Source organism: Lolium rigidum, chromosome 5 (assembly GCF_022539505.1).
Source record: "Lolium rigidum isolate FL_2022 chromosome 5, APGP_CSIRO_Lrig_0.1, whole genome shotgun sequence".
Lineage (NCBI taxonomy): Eukaryota > Viridiplantae > Streptophyta > Magnoliopsida > Poales > Poaceae > Lolium > Lolium rigidum.
Window position 1 is genome coordinate 251,449,821 of NC_061512.1, and position 25,293 is coordinate 251,475,113.

The following is a 25,293-nucleotide window of genomic DNA, read 5'->3' on the forward strand; positions in this document are numbered from 1 at the left end:
CAATGGTCCGGCGAGGTCGACGAAGTTGGCGCCGTGGTCCCTGGCGGACCACACCGCCGCCTGACGTCGGTCCAACGTAATATGCCGGTAGTCCTCATCGACGGAGTGGCCGAGCATGAACTTTAGGCCGGGGAATTCCTCCTCGTCGTCGTCACCACGGATGGCCGCATGCGCCTCCGCCTCCTTCTCCCACCATTTCTTCTTCGCCGACGGAAGTGGTGGCGAGGCCGCAGCATCCTCCTCCTTGACGCGGAGGCGGCGGCCCGACCCCGTCGTACGACGGGCCGGAGCAGAGGACGCGCGCCTCACCTTGTCGCGGATGACGACGCCTCCGAAAGGAGGCGCGGCCGAGCGCGTGCGAGCAACGGAAGACGACGATCCGTCGCGCGAGTTTCTGGACACCGCGGTCCTTTCCAGCGCCCTCTGCAGACTCGATGCCGCCGGCGCCATGCACGCCGCCCGCGGGAAGTACAGCGGGTCTCGTTGCCTGTCGCCGCGGACGCGCTGGCGGAAGCCGTACTGGCGAAGCGTGGTGTCGATGTCACGGCCGTACCACCATGCACGGCGGCCGACGTTTTTGAAGCGACCGCGCGAGCTCGACGGCGCGCTCATCTTCAAAACGCCACTGCTAAGTCGGGCTTTCGATGGCGTTGTCTGGCAAGCTCCTCTCCGCTGGCGTCATCCGATTCCGCCGTTCCCTCGCGAGGGCTCGCGTCTGTGCTCCTTCCGGTGGCGGCGGTGGCACGACGAAGCCGCCGTTGGAGACGTGCCAGCCGTGCGGCAGTTTGTACTGTACTGGCACGGGAATGCGGTGACAGTACAGTACGTCGGCCTCGTCGAGGCTGAGCTGCAACGAGTGGAACACGCCGCCGCCACTGCCGCTGGACTCGTCGTTCTGCGCCATCGTCGGCGGGGTGCGTGGTAGGTTCACGCGGCAGTTGGACGGCGGTGGCTAGGCTTGGAAGACGGGGAACATAGAGAAGTGCGCGCCGCTGCCGCTGGACTCGTCGTTCTGCGCCATCATCGGCGGACGCGCATTGAAGGCGCGGGGGAAAGGTAGGTGGACGCCCGCCCTTGCCGCTTGGGTTTCCGCGCGAGAGGCTATTAACGTCGACGACCAACATCCCCACGTTGTTTCCGATGCGAACCGTCGTGTCTTCTAGCTGACAAGGCGTTCCATCCGCGAAAACCGTAGTTCCGCGAGGCGCAGACACGCCCGATTCGCGCCTTTCGCCAAGATGCTCTTATAATTCGATAAAAGTTTTAGTTTGGGATGGTGATCGGATGTAATTCGTGACAGCTCAATAAACGGCCAGTAGGCATTCCATAAAAAAATAACTAAGGAGTATTTCGTCATCAAAAAAAGAAAAGCAAAAAAAAAAAAAAAAAAACTATTCGACCAGAAGAACAACTCGTCGAGCTCGGCCCCGACATGCTAGGGTCGCCACCCGCCGCCGCTCCTCCAGTCCTCCACCACAGCCCCGCAGCCGTTGCCGGATCTCCGCCCCTCCCCCGCCGCCGCAGATTCTCTAGCGCTCGCCACCCGCCGCCGCCCCTCGCCACTCCCCCGCAGCCACCACTCGTCCGCCTTTCCCGCCGCAGCAGGAACTTTGCCGGCGACCAAGCTCTCCCCTCCGCCTCTCCACCCGCAGCAGGAATCCTCCACGGCGACCTCCCGCTCGATCCAGTCCACCGCCGTTGACCTCTCGGCTGCTCGACCTCCTCCATGTTGCTGCCGGCGGTAATTAGCTCGACCCCAATCCCAATTTGAACCTTCATTTTTGCCATGGACTGGAGCTTCTTACACCGTATTGGCGCCAAAACCCAGTGACGCGACAGCGGAACCTACCCGCGTAGCCAGGCGATGGCAGCGGCTGGAGAGGAGGCGGAGAGCTCCGCCGCCGCCCGAGAGCGGCCGCGCGTGCCTTTCGCTCGGGGCGGCCCGGTGTTCGTCCCCTTCATGGTGGGCCCTATCTCCACCGTCCCCGAGTTCATGTCCTCCACGCTCCGCGAGGTTCAGGTAGGTGCCTATCCTATCCCCTGGAATTTCGATATGATGATGACAATGTGTTTTCGTCCGCGTGCAGTCCCTGCGTGACGAATTGGGCGACCCCGGGGACGAATTCGAGGACGAGCTCTGGTAGCCCGTGATCCCATCCTGTCATTTCAGAACTATATCTGCTGTGTGTGCACTTTGGTATTAATGATGTGGGTTGTACTTTGTGTGTGTTTTGCAGCGTCGATGCGTTGAAGGTGCTCTCTGAAGAGGAGCTCGTGGAGCGCGCTCTCCAGGAGGCTATGGAGGTAACCTCAGTCTCCACTGCTAATCTGGTTGCTCTTATCCCTCTGCTGCGAGCTTGTGAACGGTACCTTAATGTAAATATTTTTTCCGGTGCTTGTAGGAGGACTGGGACACTGGCGCTCGTGTATCACCTAGTGAGGATATGGCAGTTGTTCCGCATGACCCAGAAGGTGTAGATGGACAGAAAAAACGCAGAAAGGGCAAAAAGAGAGGCAGACATTTTGATAGGGAAGTTCGAGCGCATATTTTTCAAGTATGTCGCTCCATTTACTACTTACTATGTGCTTTGTTACTGCGGTTTTTGATTAATTTGTTTTGTCTAGAAGTGTAGTTGATTTGTGCCACGGTTGCATCAGTTCATCGGGGCATATTCATCCTGTATTGCTTTAGGTCTCAGGTTAGGAACTAAGATAACGTGGTTCGGTCATTTTTGGCAAAAATATATTACATATTTGCCAGTTATAATAGAATAGCTGCATTATCTGCAAAATCTCTTATACAGGTTCGGCTTTTTTATTCTGTAAAAGAATTCCCTCCGAAAATTAGGATTTAATGAGAGTTAGGCCTATGTTTCGGTGATATCTGTACCCTGTAAGAAATGAATGTTAGTTTGTTAGCATTAACCTTTGATTTCTCTTGTTGTTCAAGTGCATCCCCTTTTAGCGTCTGCAAATTCTGATCGTGGTTTTGTACCATATTATATCCATGATACCACCATAATCAGGGGAGGTATCTTACTAAAGCAGAGAAGATGGCAGAAATCAAGGTCAAGCAAGAGGAAGATAGATGTGGAGCCATGCTGCACTCGTTCTGGTAACACGGTTAAACTTCGTTCATCTACATCTATCAGTGTTATGATCGTGATTGGCTATATACGTTTTACCTTTTGGACTAAGAGATTTTATCCATTCTTAGTGGGATGTTACTGATTTATTAGCCATCATATAGAAATTATGTCTGCACAATGCTTGCTGAAATAACAGATGGGTTCTAACTTAAATTTCTGGCATCCTCAATCTCTTACATATAGAAGGACTTAGTTTGGTAGATTTTGTTTTGCAAAAACGTGGCTGGAGAAGTTTCACTAAGTAGTAAGCAGAATCAGATGTACTCAGTTCATTATGGTTCTGACTCCGATATTGAACTCAGAACGCTCGAAGCCTTGGGAAGTGCTGATTAACTTCAATTAAACAGCTTCTTGTATCCTCTTTCATATAACATTATAACATAACCTTCTATTATAAGTATCTTTATTTCACTACACATGTCCTCAGCCACTATGAGCTGACAAATATTTTTTTGTTTAGTTGAAAATAGACCATCCTAACCAAAGCATCGAAAGAATCTATACTCCACTTGACTGTCAGCTGCAGTTGCCTAAATTGGTTCACTTCAGCCATTTTGGAATGCATGGATTCAGTAATTTGAATGCAAGGGTACAAGAGTTGTACTAATAGAGCAAACAGATGGAGTAGATAAAATGTGACATTGTAACTTGAACTATGTGGAGATATGGAATACGAATACTAGTAGTAGGAGTAGATCAAACATGAGTCTTAACATGGAAAAAGGTTGCTTTAATAGTGCGAAGAAGCTTGGGAACACAAAGATCAGAATCTTCTATTAGGATCACAAGTTAGAAAACATCACCAAAACATCTTGAGACCGCAGACACATCTAATGAAACGGACAGAGTATTTTTAGAAAAAAACAGTGCAAGAAAGAAAGAATTTTTTTTTGTACTCAAAATATCAGCTGGATCCAGCTATAAGGCTGAATCCATGTTTGCACTAAAATATGCATGCTGGCTGAAACTATAAGAACAACGAAGTTGGCCTTAGCCTTTGCGTCAAGTTGGACCTAGCTCCTTTTGGACGTAGATCCTCATGGCGGCCTTATCAGTTACACACATATGATATTTAGCTCATAGGAATATTGTGCTCCCAATCTAAGAGTTTTTTTTGGGTCTGTTGTTTTCATTATCTTAGCTTTTATGTGATGTCCATCATTCTTTGAGTGCAGTGGTGATTCTGCGATGTCCAGAAGTTCCAAGACATCAGCGGAGAAAACTGACGTGGCAAAATCTCTTTCATACAACAGTGCCCCTTGGAAGGTTTGCATTGAATGTTATAGTTTTTATCACTTGCAACATTTCTTTACACAAGCTCTCCCTTTTGTCTTCAGAATTTTTCTCTTACCAACATCACTTTTTGTTTACAGCACAAAGCTTCAAAATCTGAGGAACACATACCTATAGTCTATCCAGAAGTAATTCTTTGTGTCGAAATTTATGATCAGAGGCAGAGCTCTGTGAAAGTAATATCTTGAACTTTTGTTACACATGCTTATTTGCAATGTGAAGTATGTGTAGATTAAGTTTTGTGGTGATCTCCGTGCATTGCAGAGCCAGGAATTTCTTGTGTTGGGAAGTCAGCTCCTTACAGATCTTAAGGACAATATCTACTGTTCAACTAATAAGTTGATGGAGGTGAACAATCAACGCGATCATTCTGGCTATTTTCTTATTGAGGTATGTTTTCTCTTATATCCCTTTGTAACTTTATGACAAGTTCTTACTTACAGAAGTGTTGCAACTTTGCTAATCTCCACTTTTTATCAGGACACGTTCTACAATGACATGAGACATTATTCTGCCGTTGATTACAGTAAGCCTATACTTGACTGGCTTAATGAGTCCAGTGATGAGGCGGCAGAGAAGTGGGATGCCATAAGTTCTGGGGCGTTAAGGAAACGACAAAAAGACTTACTGAGGGGTTTGAATATTTCGAATGTACCAGAGTTTAAATCTGCAAAAATGCAAAGTACCAACTTCTCAGACCTGCACTTCCGACTCGGTGCTGGGTACCTCTACTGCCACCAGGTTCCAATCTTGTTCTTTTATGTCTCCCCACAATTTCGTTGTTCTTGAGAAAAAAAAGTTGGTGCCCACTGCCCAGTCTCTTATTCCACCTGTTGTCCTAATGTTTTTTATATCATATCCTGTATGTGCAATCAAATGTTCATTAATCATTATAAATGATGTTATAGGTAGCCTTTTTCCGTCAAGAAAAGAAGTTACAATGTGTTTTATTTGTTCCTTTGTTTATAGCAGAGTCCATGAATAGTTAACTTAGAACTGCAGTACCATGTGATGCTTAATATCATTGCAGCGCATAAGTTTGTACAGCAAAAACAGCACATCATCTTAGAAAAATTCATGATTTCCCTCATTTCTCTGACACGGACAACATTTTCAGGGGAACTGCAAGCACACATTTGTCATTAGAGACATGAGGCTGATCCACCCGGAGGACACACAGAACCAAGCGGAGTACCCTCTCATGACATTCCAGATGCAGAAGCGTTTCCAGAAGTGTTCAGTGTGCCAGATCTACCTTGCAACAAAGATGACGGTGGACGACAAATGGGCTCCGAATAATCCCTGTTATTTCTGCAAGCAATGCTACTACCTCCTCCACTACAGGGAGGACGACTCACTGTTATATCATCATACTGTGCATGATTACCTGCAAGAGTAAATAGTCTCTATTTTTAGACCAAAAGCCATGAAGCCTTGGATTTTACTTGCAGGTGATCCTGAATTGTAAATTTCAGGATTGTCATGACATCTCAATTGTTACCCGCTGTTTTTAGAATCTTTCATTTATCTAGAAAAGGTTGAGCAAGTTATTTTGGGATGGAGGGAGTACAAGCAATGCTGTGCCAGATGATTAACCTTCTGGGCTTAGTGACTGATTCCAGTTTATCTAAGGTTAATACCTTTATTATGAGTTATGATCACTGTTGTTTCTCAGTCTATGTGTTGCCACCTTACTGGCTTGCGAAACTGGACTTGCAAATGCTTATGGTGCAATATAGTCAGTACCCCACTACTTTGTCATACACAAACAAACCTTGCCAGCAATAGGATCTTAGAGCATCTCTAGTCGCGTCCCCCAAACTGTCCCCCAAAGAGTGCCGGATCGAGCGTTTGGGGGACGTGTTTTGTTCGTGCCGCGTTTGGGGATGTCGCTCTCCAGCCACGTCTCCCAAATGGCGCCCCCAATCAGAAATTCAAATAGTTTGCATTCAAAAGAGATCGTTCCCGCCTAATCGTCGCGATCAGAGTAGCGGCGATCAAAGTACTGGGCGCGCGATCATATTACGGACCGGTGGTGCATGCTAAATTAGAAGAAAGGGTTGGCCGACGGCGACGTATCCTGAGTCGAGGTAGGCCCGTCGATCACGATCACCTCGTCGCGATCTGCCTGGCGCTGTGCATGCTCCGTCTGCTCCGTCGCCGACGCAGAGGCAGAGGCCGACGCAGGTGTAGCAGTAGAAGACGCGTCTGCCGGCTCTTGCTCCGCGGTTGCTGCCGCTGCATGGGCCGCCGCGTCGGCCGCAGCCTCGGCCGCCGCCATTTTGGCTTCGATGTCGTCAAGGATCTAGCCTTTGAAGAAGTTGTGCGCCGCCCGCGTCCGGGGAGACATTCCCTCTGTCGACGCTCTCAGCAGGGACATGTCGTCCCTGTGTTTCTTGAGCTCCAACTTCTCCTCTTGCCTCTTGAGCAGCTCTGCCACCTTTTGTCGGCCTTTTTGTTGCGGGGGAGAAAGATCGAGGAGACGTCGGCGAAGCATTTCGTGATCGACGCCTGCGTCTTCTCAGACGACGCAGCGTCGGCCAAGGCGGCCTTGGCAACCTTGTTGCCAGTAGGACGGCCTGCCGACGTTGCCAGCGGCGCGTCCAGATCAATGGCGTCCTTCCCCTTGGACAACGACAGGCGCGTCAACTGCCATTTGTGGTTCGTTTTGAGCTTGCTATAGCAATGCGTCAGCGTGAAAGACTTGTGACCTTCCGAGTTCTTCCGGTACAAATCCATGGCCCTGTCAAACTAACCAAAGGAAGCAGAATCATTTCATCGAACACAATGTAGGCGCTACAGATTATGTAAGAAAGAGTCGTACCAGTTGGGAGACGTCGGCGCCGCTGTCGCCTCTGGTCACTAAGTCGTGATGGTACCCATGGAAGGAGTTCACCGACGCCTGGATGATGGCCCATCGCGTCGACATTGTCTTTTGGCTCCTCTTCATTGCCACTTTGTTGTAGTCGCTGTTGATGAGCTTGCGCTCAACGAACTCGGTCTTGATCCTCGCCCAATACTTCTCGTATTTTTGGTTGGCGCCGATGATGGAGTCATGGCTCACATGCGCCCATGACTCGCACAGACATAGATCCTCCAAAACCGTCCACTTGGGGCCTCGTGTGTCCGACGCCTTCTTCTTCTTCTTCCTAGTCCTCACGCCGTCCGCGTCTACCTCCACGAGATCATCGTCACCGGCACCCTCTTCGTCCTCTTCCTCGCCGCCCTCTTCGTCCTCGTCCTCGTCCTCGTCCTCCACCCCCTCCTCTTCCTCCTCCTCCTCGTCCTCACCCCCGTCCTCCTCCTCCTCATTACAGGCGCCGTCAAATTCGAGCGGCCCCCTGCGGCCAGTGAACGGGGCGCCGTCTGGACCGGGTCCTGGCTCGCGCTGAGGCGCTTGCTCGTACGCCGGGGAGTAGAAGAGGTTGTTGGGGTTGAAGCCGCCATCCGCCAGCGCATCCTGGTAGTGGGGCGACAAGTTAGGCGTCACGCACCCGGGAGTGGCGGAGGGGCCGTCGTTGTAGAAGGCGGATGTCAACGGAGAGATCACTCCCGGAACGTACACCGACAAGCACGTACTCCATGGGCTCGCGTTGGTGGCGGCGATACACCCGGCCATTATGTGCTGGTGCTGGCGCGTCGCCAGAGCCTTCTTCTCCTGCTCCGCCGCCCTTCGTCCTTTCCGCTCCGCCGTCGCCATCTTCCGGCGCAGACAATCTTGCTGCCATTGATCATCGATCCATCCTTCCGGCTTCTTCTTCGGAGCCGACGCCTTCCGCGGCTTCGCGAACGGCGCTTTCGCCCCTTTCGTCCCATTGTCCGGTGGCTTCTTGGCCGCTTTCTTGGCCAACTTTTTGGGGGCTGTCGGCGGCGCCATGGAATGGGCGCGGCGGCGGGTGGACGGCGGGAGGGAGAAACAAATCGGCGGGATAGGAGAAATGAATCGGCGGCGGGATATGTGTTGGGAGGCCAGAAATGCGCGGCGGGATAGGCGCGATGTGGCGGGAGGGGCAGGATTTGGCGGGAGTGGGAGACGAATTTTCCCTGTGCCGCTGACGCGTCGGGCCCGTGTCGCTTCGCCTCGCTTTTCGTTGTGTCCGACGTGGCTGGTGCGCCCCCTGTGGGACGGAGACGGACTCGGGGCGCCGGACACCGTATCGGACCGCGCCGGACAAAAATCGGCTTTGGGGGACGCGGCTGAAACCGTGTTTTTGTCCGGCGCGCCCCAAATCGGTTTGGGGAACGCGACTGGAGATGCTCTTACAGGGGCAACGTCCACTGTTCCACAAAATTAGTGCAACAAGCTATTTCCTGTGAGAGAAACTTTACAAAGCCCATTTTAGGATGCATGTTTCTACTGTTCTTTTTGTACGTCACTCATATAACGGAACGACAAGGCAGCACCAAAGTTCCTCAGCCCCACTATGAAGTCATTGTCCGAGTCATCGCCGGAGCTTGAATTTGTATGGACTGTTGAGATAGCCGGAGATTCGTTGATGCCTTCAGCTAGTCTTTGGTGGGCATCTTGACCTGTCTGGCATCAGATCTCCACCACGACCTTGCCGTCATCCTGCGGAAGAGGTGCTTGTCTCATGTAAGCATGGTCAGCTGCACCCCTGTGAAATTTGAATCGACCACCATGGCCCATGGGCCTGGGAAGGAATAGAGTTTCAGTGTCCATGAAAGTTTAAACTTAGTGCAAAATATTTGAAGCTAGTTTACATATCGTCCTCCCTCCCATGAAAATTTCAGCAGAGTCTAGCTTACACCCATCGACTAACGAGGTGATTTAAAGTTCAACCACATAGGGCAGGTTGGTGGTAGTAACTGCTCTCTCTATTCTGAAATGTAACTGCATAGGGCCCCCATGCATCTCAAGATTTAAGTTCATCAACAGTTAGATTGACACAATGCAATATGTGAATTCTGAAATAAATATAATATCATTCAATTCGATTAAAAAGTATTTTCCAATGATATCACTTCTTTTTTTAAACATAAGGCCAAAGGCCCAGCTTTAAATTAATAAAGCCACAACGGCAGAGTTACAAAGTGCTGAAAACAGCTTACAAACATCAAGGACCAAACACACTAAAGATAACAAAGAACGCAACTTGATCTTGATGTCATCATCTAAAGGGGGAGGCAAAGCTTAGGAGAAGCAATGCCGTGCAGCTCGCCACCGGAGAGCCCTGCCGACATCAAGTCTTGGCGCAACTCAGCCAGCCTGCCATCCGCCTCCACCTCCGAAGAAGGCCCCAACCTTCTCACCCTGGATCGCGAGGCGTCGAACCATCGCCAGGCGGAGCAGCTCACCCTAGAGCACGCATGAGCACCTGGGCAGGATGCCAAGGACCATCGCCAGACAAGATCACCGCACGCAAAGAACAACGAGCATCGCCACCGGCCACCTCACCGGCACCCCAAAAGACTTCAGCTTCCAGACAGATCTCGCCGAAGAAGACACGACAAACGCTGCCACCAGCAGACCAAACAACACACGCAGAACGCCCACCTCCCGCCGTCCCAAGGCGACGTCTCCAAGGAGAAGAACGACGCCGGAGCGCCATCGCCGCCCAATCCGTAGATCTAAGGTTTTCACCCGGGCACAAGGGGAGGGTGGGGGAAGGAGGATGTACCTCAGCATCGCCTCCAAGAAGGATGACGGCGTCCGAGACGTCGCCGACGCCGTGGCCGCCCCGCCGGCCAAGGATCTCTCCCGTCCGCAGCCCTCGACCCCGCCACCCCAACAAAGCCCGCGGATCCGGCGAGGACGCCGGGCTCCAAGGCCTTGGGGTGGGAACCGCGCAGCCCGCCGGCCGCCGACTTCGGATCCGACGCAGGGTCGACGGGCGACCACCGCGCCGTGAGCTCCCTCCGCCACCTCCACGCCACCCACGCGACCATGGAGGCGGTCTCCAGCACCGGCCCGGTGCCCCCGCCGCCAGGGCCCGCGCCGCCCTCCCTCGCGAGGCCGCCGCCTCGGGTGCCCAAGCCCCCACCGGAGCGGACGTCGGTCGACCACGCCCTGGCCCCGGCCGCTCCGGAGGAGCAGATCGGAGCAGGGTCGTCTCCCGCTCGGCCGCGCCGGCACCAGCAAGCCTCGCACGACGTTCCTCCTCCGATCGCCGCGCCAGGAGCCGAGAGCTTAAATCCCCGCCGCCCCCTTCACCGGCGTTGCGGCCTTTGACCGGCGGCGTCTCCGGGGACGACGAGGAGGAGAGGTGTGGCTGGGGGAGGTGGCGGCGGCGGGCTAGGGTTTCGTCCGTTTATTGTTTGTATAATCGTTGGTCACATCAGTCTCATTTTATTGTTTGTATAATCGTTGGTCAAACTTGAGATGTGTGGCACCTTACATCTTAGAACGTAGTAGTAGTAAGTAGGTAGCCAAATAATAATAGGAGACGAGTGCCATGGACTATTGGAGATAACAACACAAGGCCGTGCCGAGCATCTTTGAAACCCACGATCTCTAGAAGTCCATCGTCAACAAGTGGAGGCATTACCAAATCTCTCTGCATTAAGAGAGAAATGTTTAAATTAAGTACAATAGCACCAGAGATTTTTCAGTGCTAGAAATGGTGTTAACATCATGTTTTATACTTAGTTTTCTTTGCTTCCTCTTGGTGTTCCCCAGGGATTCAGTCCACCAGAGAAGCTGGGTAAATTCAGAAAAACAATAGACTGGAATTTGTGTAAAAACATGTTAACAACATTACCAAGTAGTGTCAAATTTTGAAGAAGGAAAAACAAATCCTGCTTTCACAAACAAATACCAGCGAGGCTCCCCCTCGCGTCGCTCCCCCAGGCGACGCCAGGGGCGAAACCTAGCGCCGCCAAAGCTCCGCCCCGCCTGGGCCTCCCCCGCCGCTGCCGCCGGCGGCCTCCTCCGCGGCGGTGGCGGCACCCCGCTGCCGAAGGTGGTCGGGGATTTCCTGGGCGCGCGGTGGAGGGCCGGCTCGTGGGGGCGATGGCGGTCGGGGCTTGAGGATGCGCGAGCCGGCGGGCTCGGGCGGGGGCTGCGGTGGTGGCTGCTCGACGGCGCCGCGGAGGTCGCGGCTGTTCCGGCGGCGGTTGCCCTCGGCGCGGGGCCCTGCGGGGCGGCTCTGGTCGGCGTCCTCCCGCATCGAGATCCGCTCGGTTTGGGGGATTCCGAGCCGGCCTCGCTCAAGGAGGCCGGGGCGGCGGCCCCGGGACGCCCGGATGGCGTCAGTGGTGTCGGGGCCGTGCCCCCGACAACGGGCAGCCGGCAGGGGAGGCCGGTCTCGCATCTTCGGCGCCGTTGGCTGGCCGGAGAAGAGGATGCCGGGGCAGCGGCCCCGGGACGCGGTGGCGACGGGGATGTGCCGGCCCGGCCTCCTCCTTGGCGTGGCGGTCGCGTGGAGGTTGGAGTTCGGGGTGGCCGCGGAGGGCCACCGTGTGTGGCAGGCCGGGCCGGGGTGCGGCGGCCCTTGCCGGCTTCTCGCAGCCTCGGCGCAGGTGAGCCACAGTGCAAGGATGGCGGCGCGGCTCTGGGCGGGCGGGGCGCTGATCCCAGCGTCTCGGGACGGCGACAGGTTGACGCGAGGGGCCGGCCTGTTGCGCGTGGAAGCCGGAGCGGCGGCTCCGGGAGTGAGGTGGTGTTGCTGCTATGCCTCTGGCCGCGTGGGCGGCAGGGCATGCTTCCGTTGGCGTCGGCGGCGTCCCTGTGGCTGGTGGTCTGTGCTCGTCCGGCATTTTGGGTTGTCCTCGCGATAGCCCAGTGGAGGTGGCTGTCTTGGGTCTCCGGATGAAAATCTTGCCCGACTTGGTCGGTGCCGACAACGACGTCGCCTTCGGGCGTCGCTTTCCTTCTTGAAGGCGTTGTCGTGGAGTCCGAGCACCCCTCCGCCCATCATTCCAGGGTGAATACCCAAATCCGGCTTGCCGGATTGGATGACGGCGGCGTCTTTGGATGTCGTGACCTCGTTGGAGGCGTCATTTTTTGGAGTCTTGGTAGCCTCTTGTTGTCGATGCTTGCACCACCGGTTTGGGTCGCGGTCTTCGGGTACCGTCGGTGTGCGAGTGCCGCCGGCTTGCTTCTTGCGGCCCGCCTCTCCCCGCGAAGCTTGAAAGGCCTAGCCGTTCCCTTCGGCTCTGACTTCCTTTCCAGGGACGTGGACCGGGCAGTCGTGGTGCTTGCCGTTGCCGTCGTGCTGGTGTCATTCGACGGCGCTCCATACCTAGTTGAGCTAGGTCGTGTGGCCAAGTGTGGTTTTCGCCGGTTTTCCTTAAAACTGTGCCGTGTAGGTTTTTCTTTGTCCGGTCTTCCTTATAAACCGGACACGGGTGTCGAGTTTGTATCGGTTTTCGGTCGGTTTCCCTTATAAACCGGCTAAATTTCCTTCTTCTTAATGAATAGGCAGAGCTCCTGCCGGTTGCTCCAAAAAAAAAAAAGAATTTGAAGAAGAGTTCTGACATCATATTGCTTGTGAAATCCACTCCCACTTGAACTTGCCTTCGGCAGCCACGGCCGCGTCGGTGGTGTCGTACGGGCTGGAGGAGTACATAGTTTGTAAAGATAACCATGATGTCATGTGACAAAGTACTTGGCAGCTCCACCAGGATAGACATATAACACCTATAATGTTTTTAACACAATAATCTAGGATGTTTTGGCTCCTGCGTGCGTATGCTCCCTTTAGTTTGAATTCCAACTTTGATATATTTTCGAATGTCAAAAAAATTCAAACGAAAAATTCACATGTACATCTTCACATGCTAAGTGCGCACAAAGTCTTTCCATAAAAAATGAATTTGTCGTTTGGGCTGTGTAAAAAAGATAAAATTTAGTGCTAAAAATAAGGCTTTTTATGAGACGTATTTTGTCTTTTTTACACCAGCCACAAAAAATATCGGGTTTTCACGAAACTGCACGAACGCACATAGATTATCGAGATGTACATGCAAAAAATTTTGTTAGAATTTTTTGACAACTAGAAATATGTTTTTCAAGTGGAGGGAGCATATGCACCCAAGAGCCGAATTGAATTTCCGAATAATCTACAAGATTACTAGTTCAGAACTTTTTTTTTAGGTTTTTAGGTGCTTTTCACGAAAAAAAGACCTCAGCTGTACGTTAGGCTTTTCCCGAAGCTGGTCGTCACACCGGAAAAAGCACCTGAGGTGCTTCGCGAGCTTTTCTTCGTACAGCCGAAGCGGTATTTTTGTTTGCCCATTCCGTTACGCGAATTTACTGGAAACTGCCACTCCTACGGCCAACCCGCTCGCACGGGAAAAAAAAGCAAGGAAATAAACGCTCCACCTCTTTCTTCCCCGTACGCGCAGACAGGAAAAGGAGGCCGCCGCCACCCGTTCCGCCGCCGGAGCTTCCCCTCCACACCCGCCGCCCCTCTCTTCTCCTCCGCCCTCTCCTCCGCCGTTGCAGCAAATCGATCCCATTCCGCCGTCCAATTTCTCCGCCCGCCGCCTGCAGACCGAGTCGCCCAATTTCTCCGCCTGCCGTCGCAGCACAATCTTGTCCTCACCCGCCGACGGAGGTTATCCCGTGCCGTCGCCCATCACAGATCCTTTCCGGCCGCTCGTCCACGGACGTTCGTTCCAAGCAGCCAGTCACGGATCTTTGCCGGCCGCTCATCCACGGCCCGCTCGTCACAGATTCTTGCCGGCCGCTCGTTCACGGCCCCCGACCCAAGCCGCTCGTCCACGGCCGCCCGTCACAGATCCTGCCCGGCTGCTCGTCCACGGCCGCCAGTCCGCTGCTCCAGTTCATGCTGGCAGACATTACTTTTTTTTTTTTTTTTGAAACGGGCAAAAAAGCCTTTGCCTTATATTAATATAGAAGAAGCAAACAGGGGTGGCAGAGCCAAAAGAAAAAGAGGGAAGGCGGGAAAAGAAGAACCCGCCCCCTAAAGGTACAAGCACGATCAGCCTATAAGCTCCGCCAGATTCTTAGCGCCGGCAAGGACCCGAGTCCTTCCCTTCATCCTTGATCTTTTGCATGACAACCAAGGGCAAGGAAGATTTGTTGTTGAAGACCCGCTCATTCCTCTCTTTCCAAATCTCCCAACCGATAAGCAAGATTGCGGTTCGTAAACCTTTGGGAGAGGAAGTGGGAGTTTTTGCGATAGCATGCCGGTAGTCCAACACTCTAGACCTCCCCGCCCCGAGGCAGCGGATAAGGTCCGGGCAGTCCGAGCCAGAAGCCGCAGCGATCCAAATTCTCTTAGAGAAGCGGCATTCGAAGAGAAGGTGCCGAGCCGTTTCCGGGAGCATCCGCATAGCCGACAAGAAGGATGATGCGGCCAACCTCGTTTGGCAAGACGGTCAGCAGTCCAGAGGCGGTTTTGCACCGCAAGCCATGCAAAGAAACGGCATTTTGGTGGAGCCCAAGGTTTCCAAACGATGTTACCAAAAGAGCAAGGTAAAGTGGGCAAGAACTGAGCTTTGTAGGCGGAACTGGCCGTATAACACCCATTGGGAGTCAGCGTCCAAACTATGGAGTCCTCCGTGTCTGGCGAAAGTTGAACAGCCGAAAGGAGATCCCAAAGGCGAACGTATTGCTCCATATGATCGATGGTGAAAGCCTCGACCGAAATGTCAGCCACCCAGTTGTGACCTTCAAGGGCGTCTCGGACAGTCCGGTTTTTCCTTTTAGACGCCACATATATAAGAGGAGCCAGGTCTTTAGGTGGGGTGCCATTTAACCAAGAAGAAGACCAGAAGGAGGCTTTAGCGCCATCGCCGATGGTGACTGAAGTAGCGGCGTTGAAGAGGTCCAAATCCGAGGCATCAATTGGTGTTTCTGAACCCACCCATGGTTTTTCTGGGGCTGTCCATTCGTACCAAAGCCATCTGAGTCTCAAGGCACGTGAGAATTTTTCCAAGTCCAGAATCCCAAGCCCGCCAAGCTCCTTGGGTCGGCAAACCTTTTGCCAGTTTACCTTGCATTTCCCTCCGCTGACCGTCTCTTGACAAGCCCAAAGCATGCCACGACTGATCTTTGCAAAGGCCTTGAGAATGCCCTTGTCAGCTTTCAAGGCCGTCAACAGGAAGATCGGCATAGAGGAGAGCACCGACTTAACAAGAGCGGTGCAACCCGCACGATTTAGAAATCATGCTGGCAGACATTACTAGTACTATTATTTGTGCTTGCTAGTATAATTTTAATGGTATTGATATGTACGTACGTATTTTGGATAACGCTACATGTATGATGGATATGAATTTTATGAGTATTTTGTGTGCATATTCATGTGTATTGATGCAATTATACTGATATAATGATTATTTGAATTTTATTGATCCATATACTACGCATTACACGTAAATTCGCAAAAATACACATTCTCAGAAATCTGAGGGTACTTCAGACAATTCCTCAGGTTACAGCCAGACAGCCAGCTAGATAGCCAAAGAGTAAAACTAAAAACAGCAGCTTTTTCTAGACAAAGAGCTTTTCCTGCACAGCCGCACAGCCAGCCAGCCAAACAAAAAGGTTAATCATATTGAGTAAATGAAGGGGGTTTTCTGCAAAATATTAAAGAGTGGGCCTGTGCCTTTTTCCAGCGGGGCAACATCATGTGTCAATCTTACAGCGATTTTGTATGAAAGTGCACCTAAAATACAAGTTGTTGTACCACTAGAACACATGTTGCAAGTTTTTGTATGATTTTGCACCATAAGGACAAGTTGTTGTATGAGCGTTACAATTACCTCCTTATGAAATCAACCTAAAACATACTCCATCTCCAAATACCTGGCCCTATCAGATGTTATGTAACTGCACGTCAACCATTTTTTTTTTCGAATGTACTTTAACACAATCAACTAAATACTTAGAAAAATACCATAGCCAAAAAAATTCAGGTATTGACTGTCCGAAGTCAACATGACAAGTATTTAGAAGCAGAGTAATAGATTAGCAGAGACGAGGTTTGTAAGTCGGATCCTCCTATAAGTACAGATCTTGTTTGTGAAATCCTCCTGCCTTTAACCTTATAGGTTGCCTTATTTTAATCTTTTTTACGGAAACTGTTATGTTATAACTGAAACTTCAAAGTTCCATCTGTGCTCAAAGATGATAAGATACTCCTAGTTCAAAATGTCAGCTTTTAATCTTGATGTTTATTTCGTTCTGCATGTAGTTAGGTGGTGATGCATGCAGGAGTAGTTCCAGCTGATGCAAGGTGATATGCTGCTGATCCGTGCGATGTGCAGAGCACAGCGAGATGCCGACTGTGGCGAGAAGCTGCTGTGCATGTTCTGGAATTTCCCTTATTAGACAAGTGGTTCTTGAATTTCCCTCGATGCAATTTCCTCTCAGAATGAAATGCATAAGACACTTGGTATCCATTCCTGTGACAGAAGAATCAAAGAGTCTTTCAGGCTTTGGCTGTTTAGGCAAGCAAAAATTTATGTTATTTTTTTCTGCTCAATTTCCTAAAATAACAAGAATCAATTAAAAATCAATCACCAACACAAAAAGTGCACTGGGAAAATAACTAACTCATACTGAAATAATTCCAAAACCCCACACAGTGTAAGAATATTCCTGGGACAAATAAAAAATATGGCAATACAGATACTATGGGACTCACATGATTAAAAAACAATATTTTCCTTTTGGCATTTGCATTTCAACCTTTAGATGGACAAACGGACAGTGTAAATCAAGTAAACTCATATTTTTAATATCAGTGAAAGAAAAATTATAACTAAGTCACCATGTAAAAAAAACTAAGTCACATTTATGAAAATCTATAAACTAAGTACAAAAAAACGTAAGACCGCAAGCAAAAAAAGTACTTTTGGGAACGCTCTAGTCCTCGGATATTCATCGAAAATATACCTCAAGTAAAAAAGTATACTTTTGGGAACACTGTAGACCGTATAAGATACAACTCCAAGCAACCAACCTGTCATTCCATCGCCTCCAGCAACCTAATTAAATTTCCATGACAATAGTGTGTAAATTCAGCTTGTTCAAATAAGGTAAGGGACAAAATAATACTAGTAGAAACATTAGCAATATATCCGGAGAACGATGCCTAGTTGCACTCACTATTAACCTCAATCTTCTATGGATTTCCATGACAATAGTGTGTAAATTCACTATTAACCTAATTAAATTTCCATGACAATAGTGTGTAAATTCAGCTTGTTCAAATAAGGTAAGGGACAAAATAATACTAGTAGAAACATTAGCAATATATCTGGAGAATGATGCCTAGTTGCACTCACTATTAACCTCAATCTTCTATGGATTTCAGCTGCAAAAGCATCACCATCACGCCCCTGCCATTCACGCTTGAGTCTTTCCAAGTTTCTATAGAGTTTGTGCAAGACTTAACTAGATCACATACCTTAAATTATATATTTAGCTCTGCAGTAAAAATGCAGAGATGCTGTAATAGCAAACAAGTATATCTGGTGACCTTAAAAAAATGTACCCGAGCATGGTTGAGAAGCTTACGGTATGTGACAATTAAATCATGTCCCAGTTGTCCACTGAGAAACTTGCTCCACTGAGGACTCTGGCATGAAAACATAGGTCGAAATGTAAAATTCTTTCAGCGTGCTATTTGTTCTCGAAACTGTTACCCATTTGAGCTTGCCACCTGCAACTTTCGTGCATCAAAGATATAGACCATGCAATGTCTGCATGAAAAATGTAATACTAGACTCCTGCATGACTTGATCATGGTTTGGTTTGTCAAGCAGAAATTTAGCTGGACTTATGGACAGGTCTTAGCAGGTTCATAACCAGTTTCTTTCAATATGCAAGTCAAAAAAATTAATACTCATTAGAATGTTGTAGTGTTTAGTACTCAGGATAGAGAAAATGAGTTTTGATTTACAAAAGCTAATCTTTAGTATAGTAACAAACCACTTATGGTTTCTGCAGGTCAAAACTATCTCTGTATGTCACTCAAGACTTTGCAAAATTTGTATACTTTCAGCTGCTTAAAATGGCAGTTAATTATATCAGAGAGCAATTCAAGCATTATTGGAAATGCATTATATATGTATGTGCCAATGCAGTGCCACTGCAATACCAATATGCAGAAGCACATTCTTATCTTTATATCTACAGCTGTGGAACCTATATTAAACTTCCTAATGGCAGCGAAGTTGTATCGAATAAACTGAAGCGAGAGCTGAACTCTTCTTCAGAACCAAAAACTTCAAAACAGCTACTACCAGCAAGCTGCAACCAGCTACCATCATGCAGCATCGATCATACTACCAAACATAAATCTAACTTTATATCAACAATATCATTACGCATCCCTCAAAATGGCTAATGGAGAACACAAACATACCACAAAGAGAATATGTTGTACATTTCCCTCAAGTTATCCCATCAAAAGCAAGGTACCATATAGTGCACCCTTTTTGTTTTTAATAATTCCAGCACAAAGTTACAGACAGACAGACAGACACACTTTGTACAGTACAAAATCCAAACTGAGTTTTACACGGCAATGAACAAAATAATTTTGACAGAAAAGAATGGATTTTCCTATGATTGTTGCTCTGGAACCCAAGCAAAGTACTGTCCAGCACATATGGTGTTACCAATTGAATCTGTGATGTGAAATCCCCCTTGGAAGATCTCTTTTGGAAATTCACCCTAGCTCCACTTCTGTTGCTGATCTTGCTGATCCTTTGGTGGCTTCTTCAGAAGCTGGTGCAGCTGAATCATCCGGGTGCTCATTTGTTGCTCTGAAGCGTTCGGCATTTGAGGATCACTGGTCTCACCAGCAACAAGTTTTAAGCGCTGGACCTCAGAATTTAGTGCTTCGTTCAGAGCTGGACAGAGAATAGTGAATACCGAAGTTAAATTGGAGATTAAATATGGCAAAAAAGCAACAAAGTTCATGCTAAGATGGGTAAAACAGGGCGTAATGTGATCAAGGGAGCTTACACATGAATACCAACAGTAAACATAACTGAAGTAGATTTTTTTTGTTTTGTTTGTATTAGTATTTTTAGGTAACTACTGTGGGCATTAGCCATAGTGCAAAACCTTGATTCTCTACTGTCCAACAAAAGAATCATTAGAATTGAGTTGCTGGGAAGAAGAACCATTATCAGATAAGATAAAGAAAATATGGCACATTCCAAACATTTTTGTGATATCCAGTGCAGTGACTAGTCCAGACAAGCATACAAGTGCCAGATTGGTAAGACTGGACCAGAATTCAACATAACGGTTTAGTATTATATAGCCTCCATCATGGCATTTAGTTTTCTGAAGTATGAACTAAACAGTTCATACTGTTGACAAGTTGCACATGCACAAAAAGTGTAGCACTGGGCATCAACTCATAGATACATATGTTGACTTATACTGCAATGTACTATCTATATCTATGACAACTCAAGAAATGAACATAAGTGCTTGAAAACATTGAAGCAAACTCACCATCTTTCAACTCTGCTTGCTGCACCAAAGCTTGCAGCCTGATTTTCATCTCACTGTTGTGAGTTGAAAGCAGAGAATATCCCCTCTGCAAAATATATAGACAGCCTCTACAGTAAGTAAGACAGCCAAACCTTCAAAGGCCAAAATCAAAATACACACCACCTTCAGAGAACAGACCTGAAGCATATTCACTTGTGAAGTCAATGTGGTAGCCTCCGACTGCAGCACCTGAACCTTGCGCTCAAGCTCTGCTATGTACCTTGCCTTGCGCTCCTTTGACTTGGCAGCAGATAGCCGATTGTTGAGAATCCTGTAAAAAGTTTACAAGATGATAAATTTCAGTAACGAAAACATTGTAATTGAACCGAGTCCCTGTAGAAAGCACAAACCTTTTGACCTTCTTAGGATCGGTCATGACGATCTTGGAAAGGTGATCACTCTCCAAAATCTTCTTCTTGTCGGCCTCACTGAATCCCATACACGCAAATTCCTTGGCGAAGAGAGCAGCGGCGCCGCCAATGGAACCGCTTCCACTGCGTGCCAGGCCGGCAGCAGCACCGGGGCCTGGAGACGGCGGCGGCAGGTTGGCGGACGGTTCCAGGCCCATGGCTCCGAAGGGGAGCTTCCCCACGAAGCTGTCCGCTGACAAGCTGCGGCCGTGCCTGGGCAGGCCGCCGTCCCCGCTGTCAGCCTCGTTCTCGCTGCTGTCGGCGGGGCTCCACGCGCGCACCTGACCGTCCTGGTTGTCGCGCCGCTCCTGCGCGGCCCCGGGCGTGGGGGAGGTGGCGGTGACCAGGCCCTTGGGGCCCATGTAGGCGCCGAGGATCCCGTCGAGGGTGCTGTTGTTGGCGGCCGCGAGGGCCTCCGCGGTGACCGGCGCCGGCGGTGGCATCTGCGGGTTGGGCTGCGAGGAGATGGCGAGGAGGATGTCGCTCTGCGACCGCCGGTGCCCTGCCCGGAGCGGAGGCAGCCCGGACGGCCCCTTCTCGGAACCGGGTGGCGGCGGCGGGGAGGCAGCGATCGGCGCCGGCGCAGGCAGATCGGGGTAGTGAGGGCGGAAGAGGAAGTCCATGGATAAGAACTGGGGCTGCGAGAGCGAGCGCACGTGATTGGACCCTCCGGCGCCGGCGCCGCCGCCGCCCGGCTGCGGCTGGTAGTGGCCAAAACCCGGGGCGAAACGGGGGGTGGCGGGGGCGGGGTGGACCGGCGGGAGGCGGCGGATGGAGGACGATGGGTCGGTGGCGACGGCGGGGGCACGCGGGGTGGGCAGTGGGAGGAGCCGGCGGCGGCGCGCGGGGTCGTCGCCGTCCATGGTGATGGAGAGCGGGGAGGGAGGGAGGGACGGGGGATGGTCGGGCTAGGGTTTATGGAGGGGGTAGAAATAGCGGAGCGCGAGGCAGAATTGGCAGCGAGGCTGGTGCCGGCGGCGCGGCGGAGAGCCGTCGAGTGAGCGCCGCATGGGGCGTCGCGTCGAGCAAAACGTGAGATTTCTCCCTCTCACGCCAGGCAGGAAAAGGAAAGACGCGTGTCTCATCTGGCGTTTGATCTCTGGTTTCTGCCTCGCTGGTCTCCACCTCCTCCTCGCCACGTAGGATGCAGTGCAGATGTGGCTATGTTCTGCTGAGCTGGCCCATGGGCATGTGTGCACACGTGGCTCACGGGCTGCGTTCGACCAACACCTCCGTGACGCATCGGCTTCCACGTGGCTCACGGGTTGCGTTCGACCAACACCGCCGTGACGCGTATCGGCTTCCACGTTTCTCTCTACCTGGCACTACCACGCGCGGCATCGCCGTGGGGTCCAGATGCACACGCACACACTGGACCAGGTCCATTCGCGTGGCAGCGTCCAATTTTCCCCTTTCTGTTGAGCTAGAATTCGTGCGTCTCCCTTGGAAGTGGGCCCGCGTGCACACGTGGTTCACGGTGATGCGTTCAACCAACGCCGCTACGTCGACGCCTCTTTTCATGTGGGCCTGCACACACACGTGGCTCACGGGCATTGGCGGAGCTATGTACAAGGCTGCGGGGTTAGCTGACCCTAGAGCTTTTTAGTAAAACACCTTTAAATTTTGGATATTTTAGTATTTGTCCTTGCTATATAGGCAATCCGGCCCCACAGTTTTTGGTCCCCGGCTTCACTACGGCTCACGGGCTGCATTCCACCAACGCCATCATGACTCAGCGGCTTCCATGTTTCTGTCTAGTTGGAACTATCACGCACGGCTTTGCCCGTGGAGTCCACGTGCACACATAGACACTGAACCGGGTTTGTTCACGTGGCCATGTCGAGTTTTCCACTTTCAGCTCAGCTAGAATCCGCCACTCTCCCTTGCATGTGGGTTCACGTGCATACGTGATTCACGAGGATGCGTTTGCACGAGGCCGATACGCCATAACGTTGCGACACCCCCTTACATGTGTGCACACATGCCACATTCGACCAACGCTGCCATGACTAGCAGTTTTCAAGTTTCTCTCTAGCTAGAAGGGTGGACCCATGAAAAGGTTGGAGGGTGGACACACCTTATTTTTTCGCCCCCCTAATTGTGATAATTTTTTTCTAAATGATAGACAACAGATTGCCAACATTGAGATTCATTACATATCAAATATTGGGATACAAATAGTTCAAAACATGAAAATGTCTTACATAATGGATAACATAAATAGAAAATTGCATCACTAGTATTTATTTACTCTACGCCATCGCATTCCCATGAAAGTTTGAACTATGTCATCTTCACTAAGAACACATCTCGCTCGATAAATGTCACTAAGCAATGGTGTTCAAGAGCTCATCACCCATGCTATTTCTCAAAAAAAATTCCACTAGACTCATTGTAGAAAATACTCTTTCGAAATTTCTTGTTGCCATCGGTAGGAGCAATATCAATTTTAGAAGCATGTAAACCAAATCATAAACAACATGCTTTTTTGTTTCAACAATAAAAATAGAGGGCTCACCAAGATGATTGATACATTTCAACCTATCATCTTTTTTCATATCATCATAAAGATTTCAAGTTGGAGATTAAGCCTTATCATATCCACGCTTGTCATTGGGGTATAATTGGGCAAATATCATTACCTTTTGTGCATCATAAGAAGCAAATTAATTCAAGGGATTCAAAGCTGCCATGCAAATTAGCAACTCCATGTTGACATCATCTTACCAATTGCCGAGCTCTTGAATAATTTGATCAACAACACCAAGATAGACTTCTCTTTTATGATGACCATCATTTGTTTGTATTTGATAATACCTATGTGATCTTTGATACGTCTCAAACATATCTATAATTTCTTATGTTCCATGCTACTTTTATGACAATACTTGAATGTTTTATACATACTTTACAGCATTATTATACATTTTCCGGCACTAACCTATTAACAAGATGCCGAAGCGCCGATTCGTCGTTTTCTCGCTGTTTTTGGTTTCAGAAATCCTAGTAAGGAAATATTCTCGGAATTGGACGAAATCAACGCCCAGGGTCCTATTTTTACACGAAGCTTCCAGAAGACCGAAAGGGAAACGAAGTGGGGCCACGAGGCGGCCACACACCAGGGCGGCGCGGCCCAAGCCCTGGCCGCGCCGGCCTGTTGTGTGGGGCCCCCGTGCCGCCACTTGACCTACCCTTCCGCCTACTTAAAGCCTTCGTCGCGAAACCCCCTGTACCGAGAGCCACGACACGGAAAACCTTCCAGAGACGCCGCCGTCGTGAATCCCATCTCGGGGGATTCAGGAGATCGCCTCCGGCACCCTGCCGGAGAGGGGAATCATCACCGGAGGGGCTCTACATCATCATGCCCGCCTCCGGATTGATGCGTGAGTAGTTCATCCTTGGACTATGGGTCCATAGCAGTAGCTAGATGGTTGTATTCTCCGCTTGTGCTATCATTGTTTAGATCTTGTGAGCTGCCTAACATGATCAAGATCATCTATTTGTAATGCTACATGTTGTGTTTGGCGGGATCCGATGAATATAGAATATTATGTTAAGTTGATTATCAATCTATCATATATGTGTTGTTTATGTTCTTGCATGCTCTTCGTTGCTAGTAGAGGATCTGGCCAAGTTGATACTTGTAACTCCAAGAGGGAGTAATTATGCTCGATAGTGGGTTCATGCCTCCATTTAATCTGGGACAAGGGATGAAAGTTCTAAGGTTGTGGATGTGCTCGTTGCTACTAGGGATAAAACATTGATGCTTTGTCTAAGAATATTTGTGTTGATTACATTACGCGCCATACTTAATGCAATTATCCGTTGTTTACAACTTAATACCGGAAGGGGTTCGGATGATAACCTCGAAGGTGGATTATTTAGGCATAGATGCATGCCGGATAGCGGTCTATGTACTTTGTCGTAATGCCCCGATTAAATCACATAGTAATCATCATTGATATGTATTGAATCTTTATTTGTCAATTGCCCGCTCGTAATTTGTTCACCCAAGCATGTTAGTTATCTTATTGGAGAGACACCTCTAGTGAACCGTGGACCCCGGTCCATTCTTTTACATCTGAATACATTCTATCTGTTCTTACTGTTCTTTGCAAACAAACACCATTTTCCACTCGATACGTTTAATCCTTTGTTTTCAAGCAAGCCGGTGAGATTGACAACCTCACCGTTACGTTGGGGCAAAGTACTTTGATTGTGTTGTGCAGGTTCCACGTTGGCGCCGGTTTCACTGGTGTTGCGCCGCACTACACTCCTCCACCAACAACCTTCACGTGCTTCTTGGCTCCTACTGGTTCGATAACCTTGGTTTCTTTCTGAGGGAAAACTTGTTGCTGTGCACATCACACCTTCCTCTTGGGGTTCCCAACGGACGTGTATATCTACGCGCATCAAGCATCTTTTTTCTGGCGCCGTTGCCGGGGAGATCAAGACACGCTGCAAGGGGAATCTCCACTTCCAATCTCTTTACTTTGTTTTTTTTTCTTGCTTTACTTTATTTTATTTTACTGTCTTGTTTGCTTCATACTAAAACACAAAAAAATTAGTTACTTTATTTACTGTCTTATTTACTAGCTCTATATCAAAACACAAAAAAATTAGTTACTTGTCTTTACTTTATTTGCTTAGTTTACTTTATTACTGCTATAATGGGTACTCCTGAAAATACTAAGTTGTGTGATTTCACTAGCACAAATAACAATGATTTTATATGTACTCCTATTGCTCCACCTGCTAGTACAGCAGAATTCTATGAAATTAAACCTGCTTTACTGAATCTTGTTATGAGAGAGAAATTTTCTGGTGTTAGTACTGATGATGCTGCTGCCCATCTTAATAATTTTGTTGAACTTTGTGAAATGCAAAAGTATGAGGATATAGACGGTGATTTTATAAAACTGAAATTGTTTCCTTTCTCCTTAAGAGGAAGAGCTAAAGATTGGTTGCTATCTTTGCCTAAGAATAGTATTGA

The 25,293-nt window shown here is 49.5% G+C and overlaps 2 protein-coding genes and 1 pseudogene across 2 annotated transcripts; 1 reads left to right on the forward strand and 2 right to left on the reverse strand.

Moving 5' to 3' along the window:
- Window positions 1-1,864: 1,864 nt before the first annotated feature.
- On the forward strand, window positions 1,865-6,087 carry LOC124657450 (snRNA-activating protein complex subunit-like). Its single transcript, XM_047196003.1, has 10 exons — window positions 1,865-2,020; window positions 2,088-2,140; window positions 2,238-2,304; window positions 2,403-2,555; window positions 3,027-3,115; window positions 4,325-4,415; window positions 4,523-4,618; window positions 4,707-4,832; window positions 4,923-5,183; window positions 5,560-6,087. Exons 1-10 carry the CDS (start codon window positions 1,865-1,867, stop codon window positions 5,839-5,841), a joined length of 1,374 nt encoding a protein of 457 aa, XP_047051959.1. The 3' UTR covers window positions 5,842-6,087.
- Window positions 6,088-8,796: 2,709 nt separating this feature from the next.
- On the reverse strand, window positions 8,797-11,569 carry LOC124657451 (annotated as a pseudogene).
- A 7,483-nt stretch (window positions 11,570-19,052) lies between these two features.
- LOC124651458 (bZIP transcription factor 29-like) lies at window positions 19,053-20,758 on the reverse strand. The gene is made up of 4 exons (XM_047190548.1): window positions 20,241-20,758; window positions 20,029-20,161; window positions 19,852-19,936; window positions 19,053-19,235 (listed from the first exon to the last, which is right to left on the reverse strand). The coding sequence occupies exons 1-4, from the start codon at window positions 20,741-20,743 to the stop codon at window positions 19,057-19,059; spliced, it is 900 nt and encodes a 299-aa protein (XP_047046504.1). The 5' UTR covers window positions 20,744-20,758; the 3' UTR covers window positions 19,053-19,056.
- Window positions 20,759-25,293: the final 4,535 nt, after the last annotated feature.

What these genes read in the sequence shown, in the direction of transcription:
- LOC124651458 (XM_047190548.1), bottom strand. Translation starts at nt 20,743, where the DNA reads ATGCCACCGCCGGCGCCGGTCACCGCGGAGGCCCTCGCGGCCGCCAAC. An exon ending in CACAAGTGAATATGCTTCAG is followed by an intron (nt 19,937 to 20,028) that starts GTCTGTTCTCTG and finishes TATATTTTGCAG; the next exon opens with AGGGGATATTCTCTGCTTTC. An exon ending in GCAAGCAGAGTTGAAAGATG is followed by an intron (nt 19,236 to 19,851) that starts GTGAGTTTGCTT and finishes TTCTCTGTCCAG; the next exon opens with CTCTGAACGAAGCACTAAAT.
- LOC124657450 (XM_047196003.1), top strand. Translation starts at nt 1,865, where the DNA reads ATGGCAGCGGCTGGAGAGGAGGCGGAGAGCTCCGCCGCCGCCCGAGAG. An exon ending in ACAACAGTGCCCCTTGGAAG is followed by an intron (nt 4,416 to 4,522) that starts GTTTGCATTGAA and finishes TTTTGTTTACAG; the next exon opens with CACAAAGCTTCAAAATCTGA. An exon ending in CTGGCTATTTTCTTATTGAG is followed by an intron (nt 4,833 to 4,922) that starts GTATGTTTTCTC and finishes ACTTTTTATCAG; the next exon opens with GACACGTTCTACAATGACAT.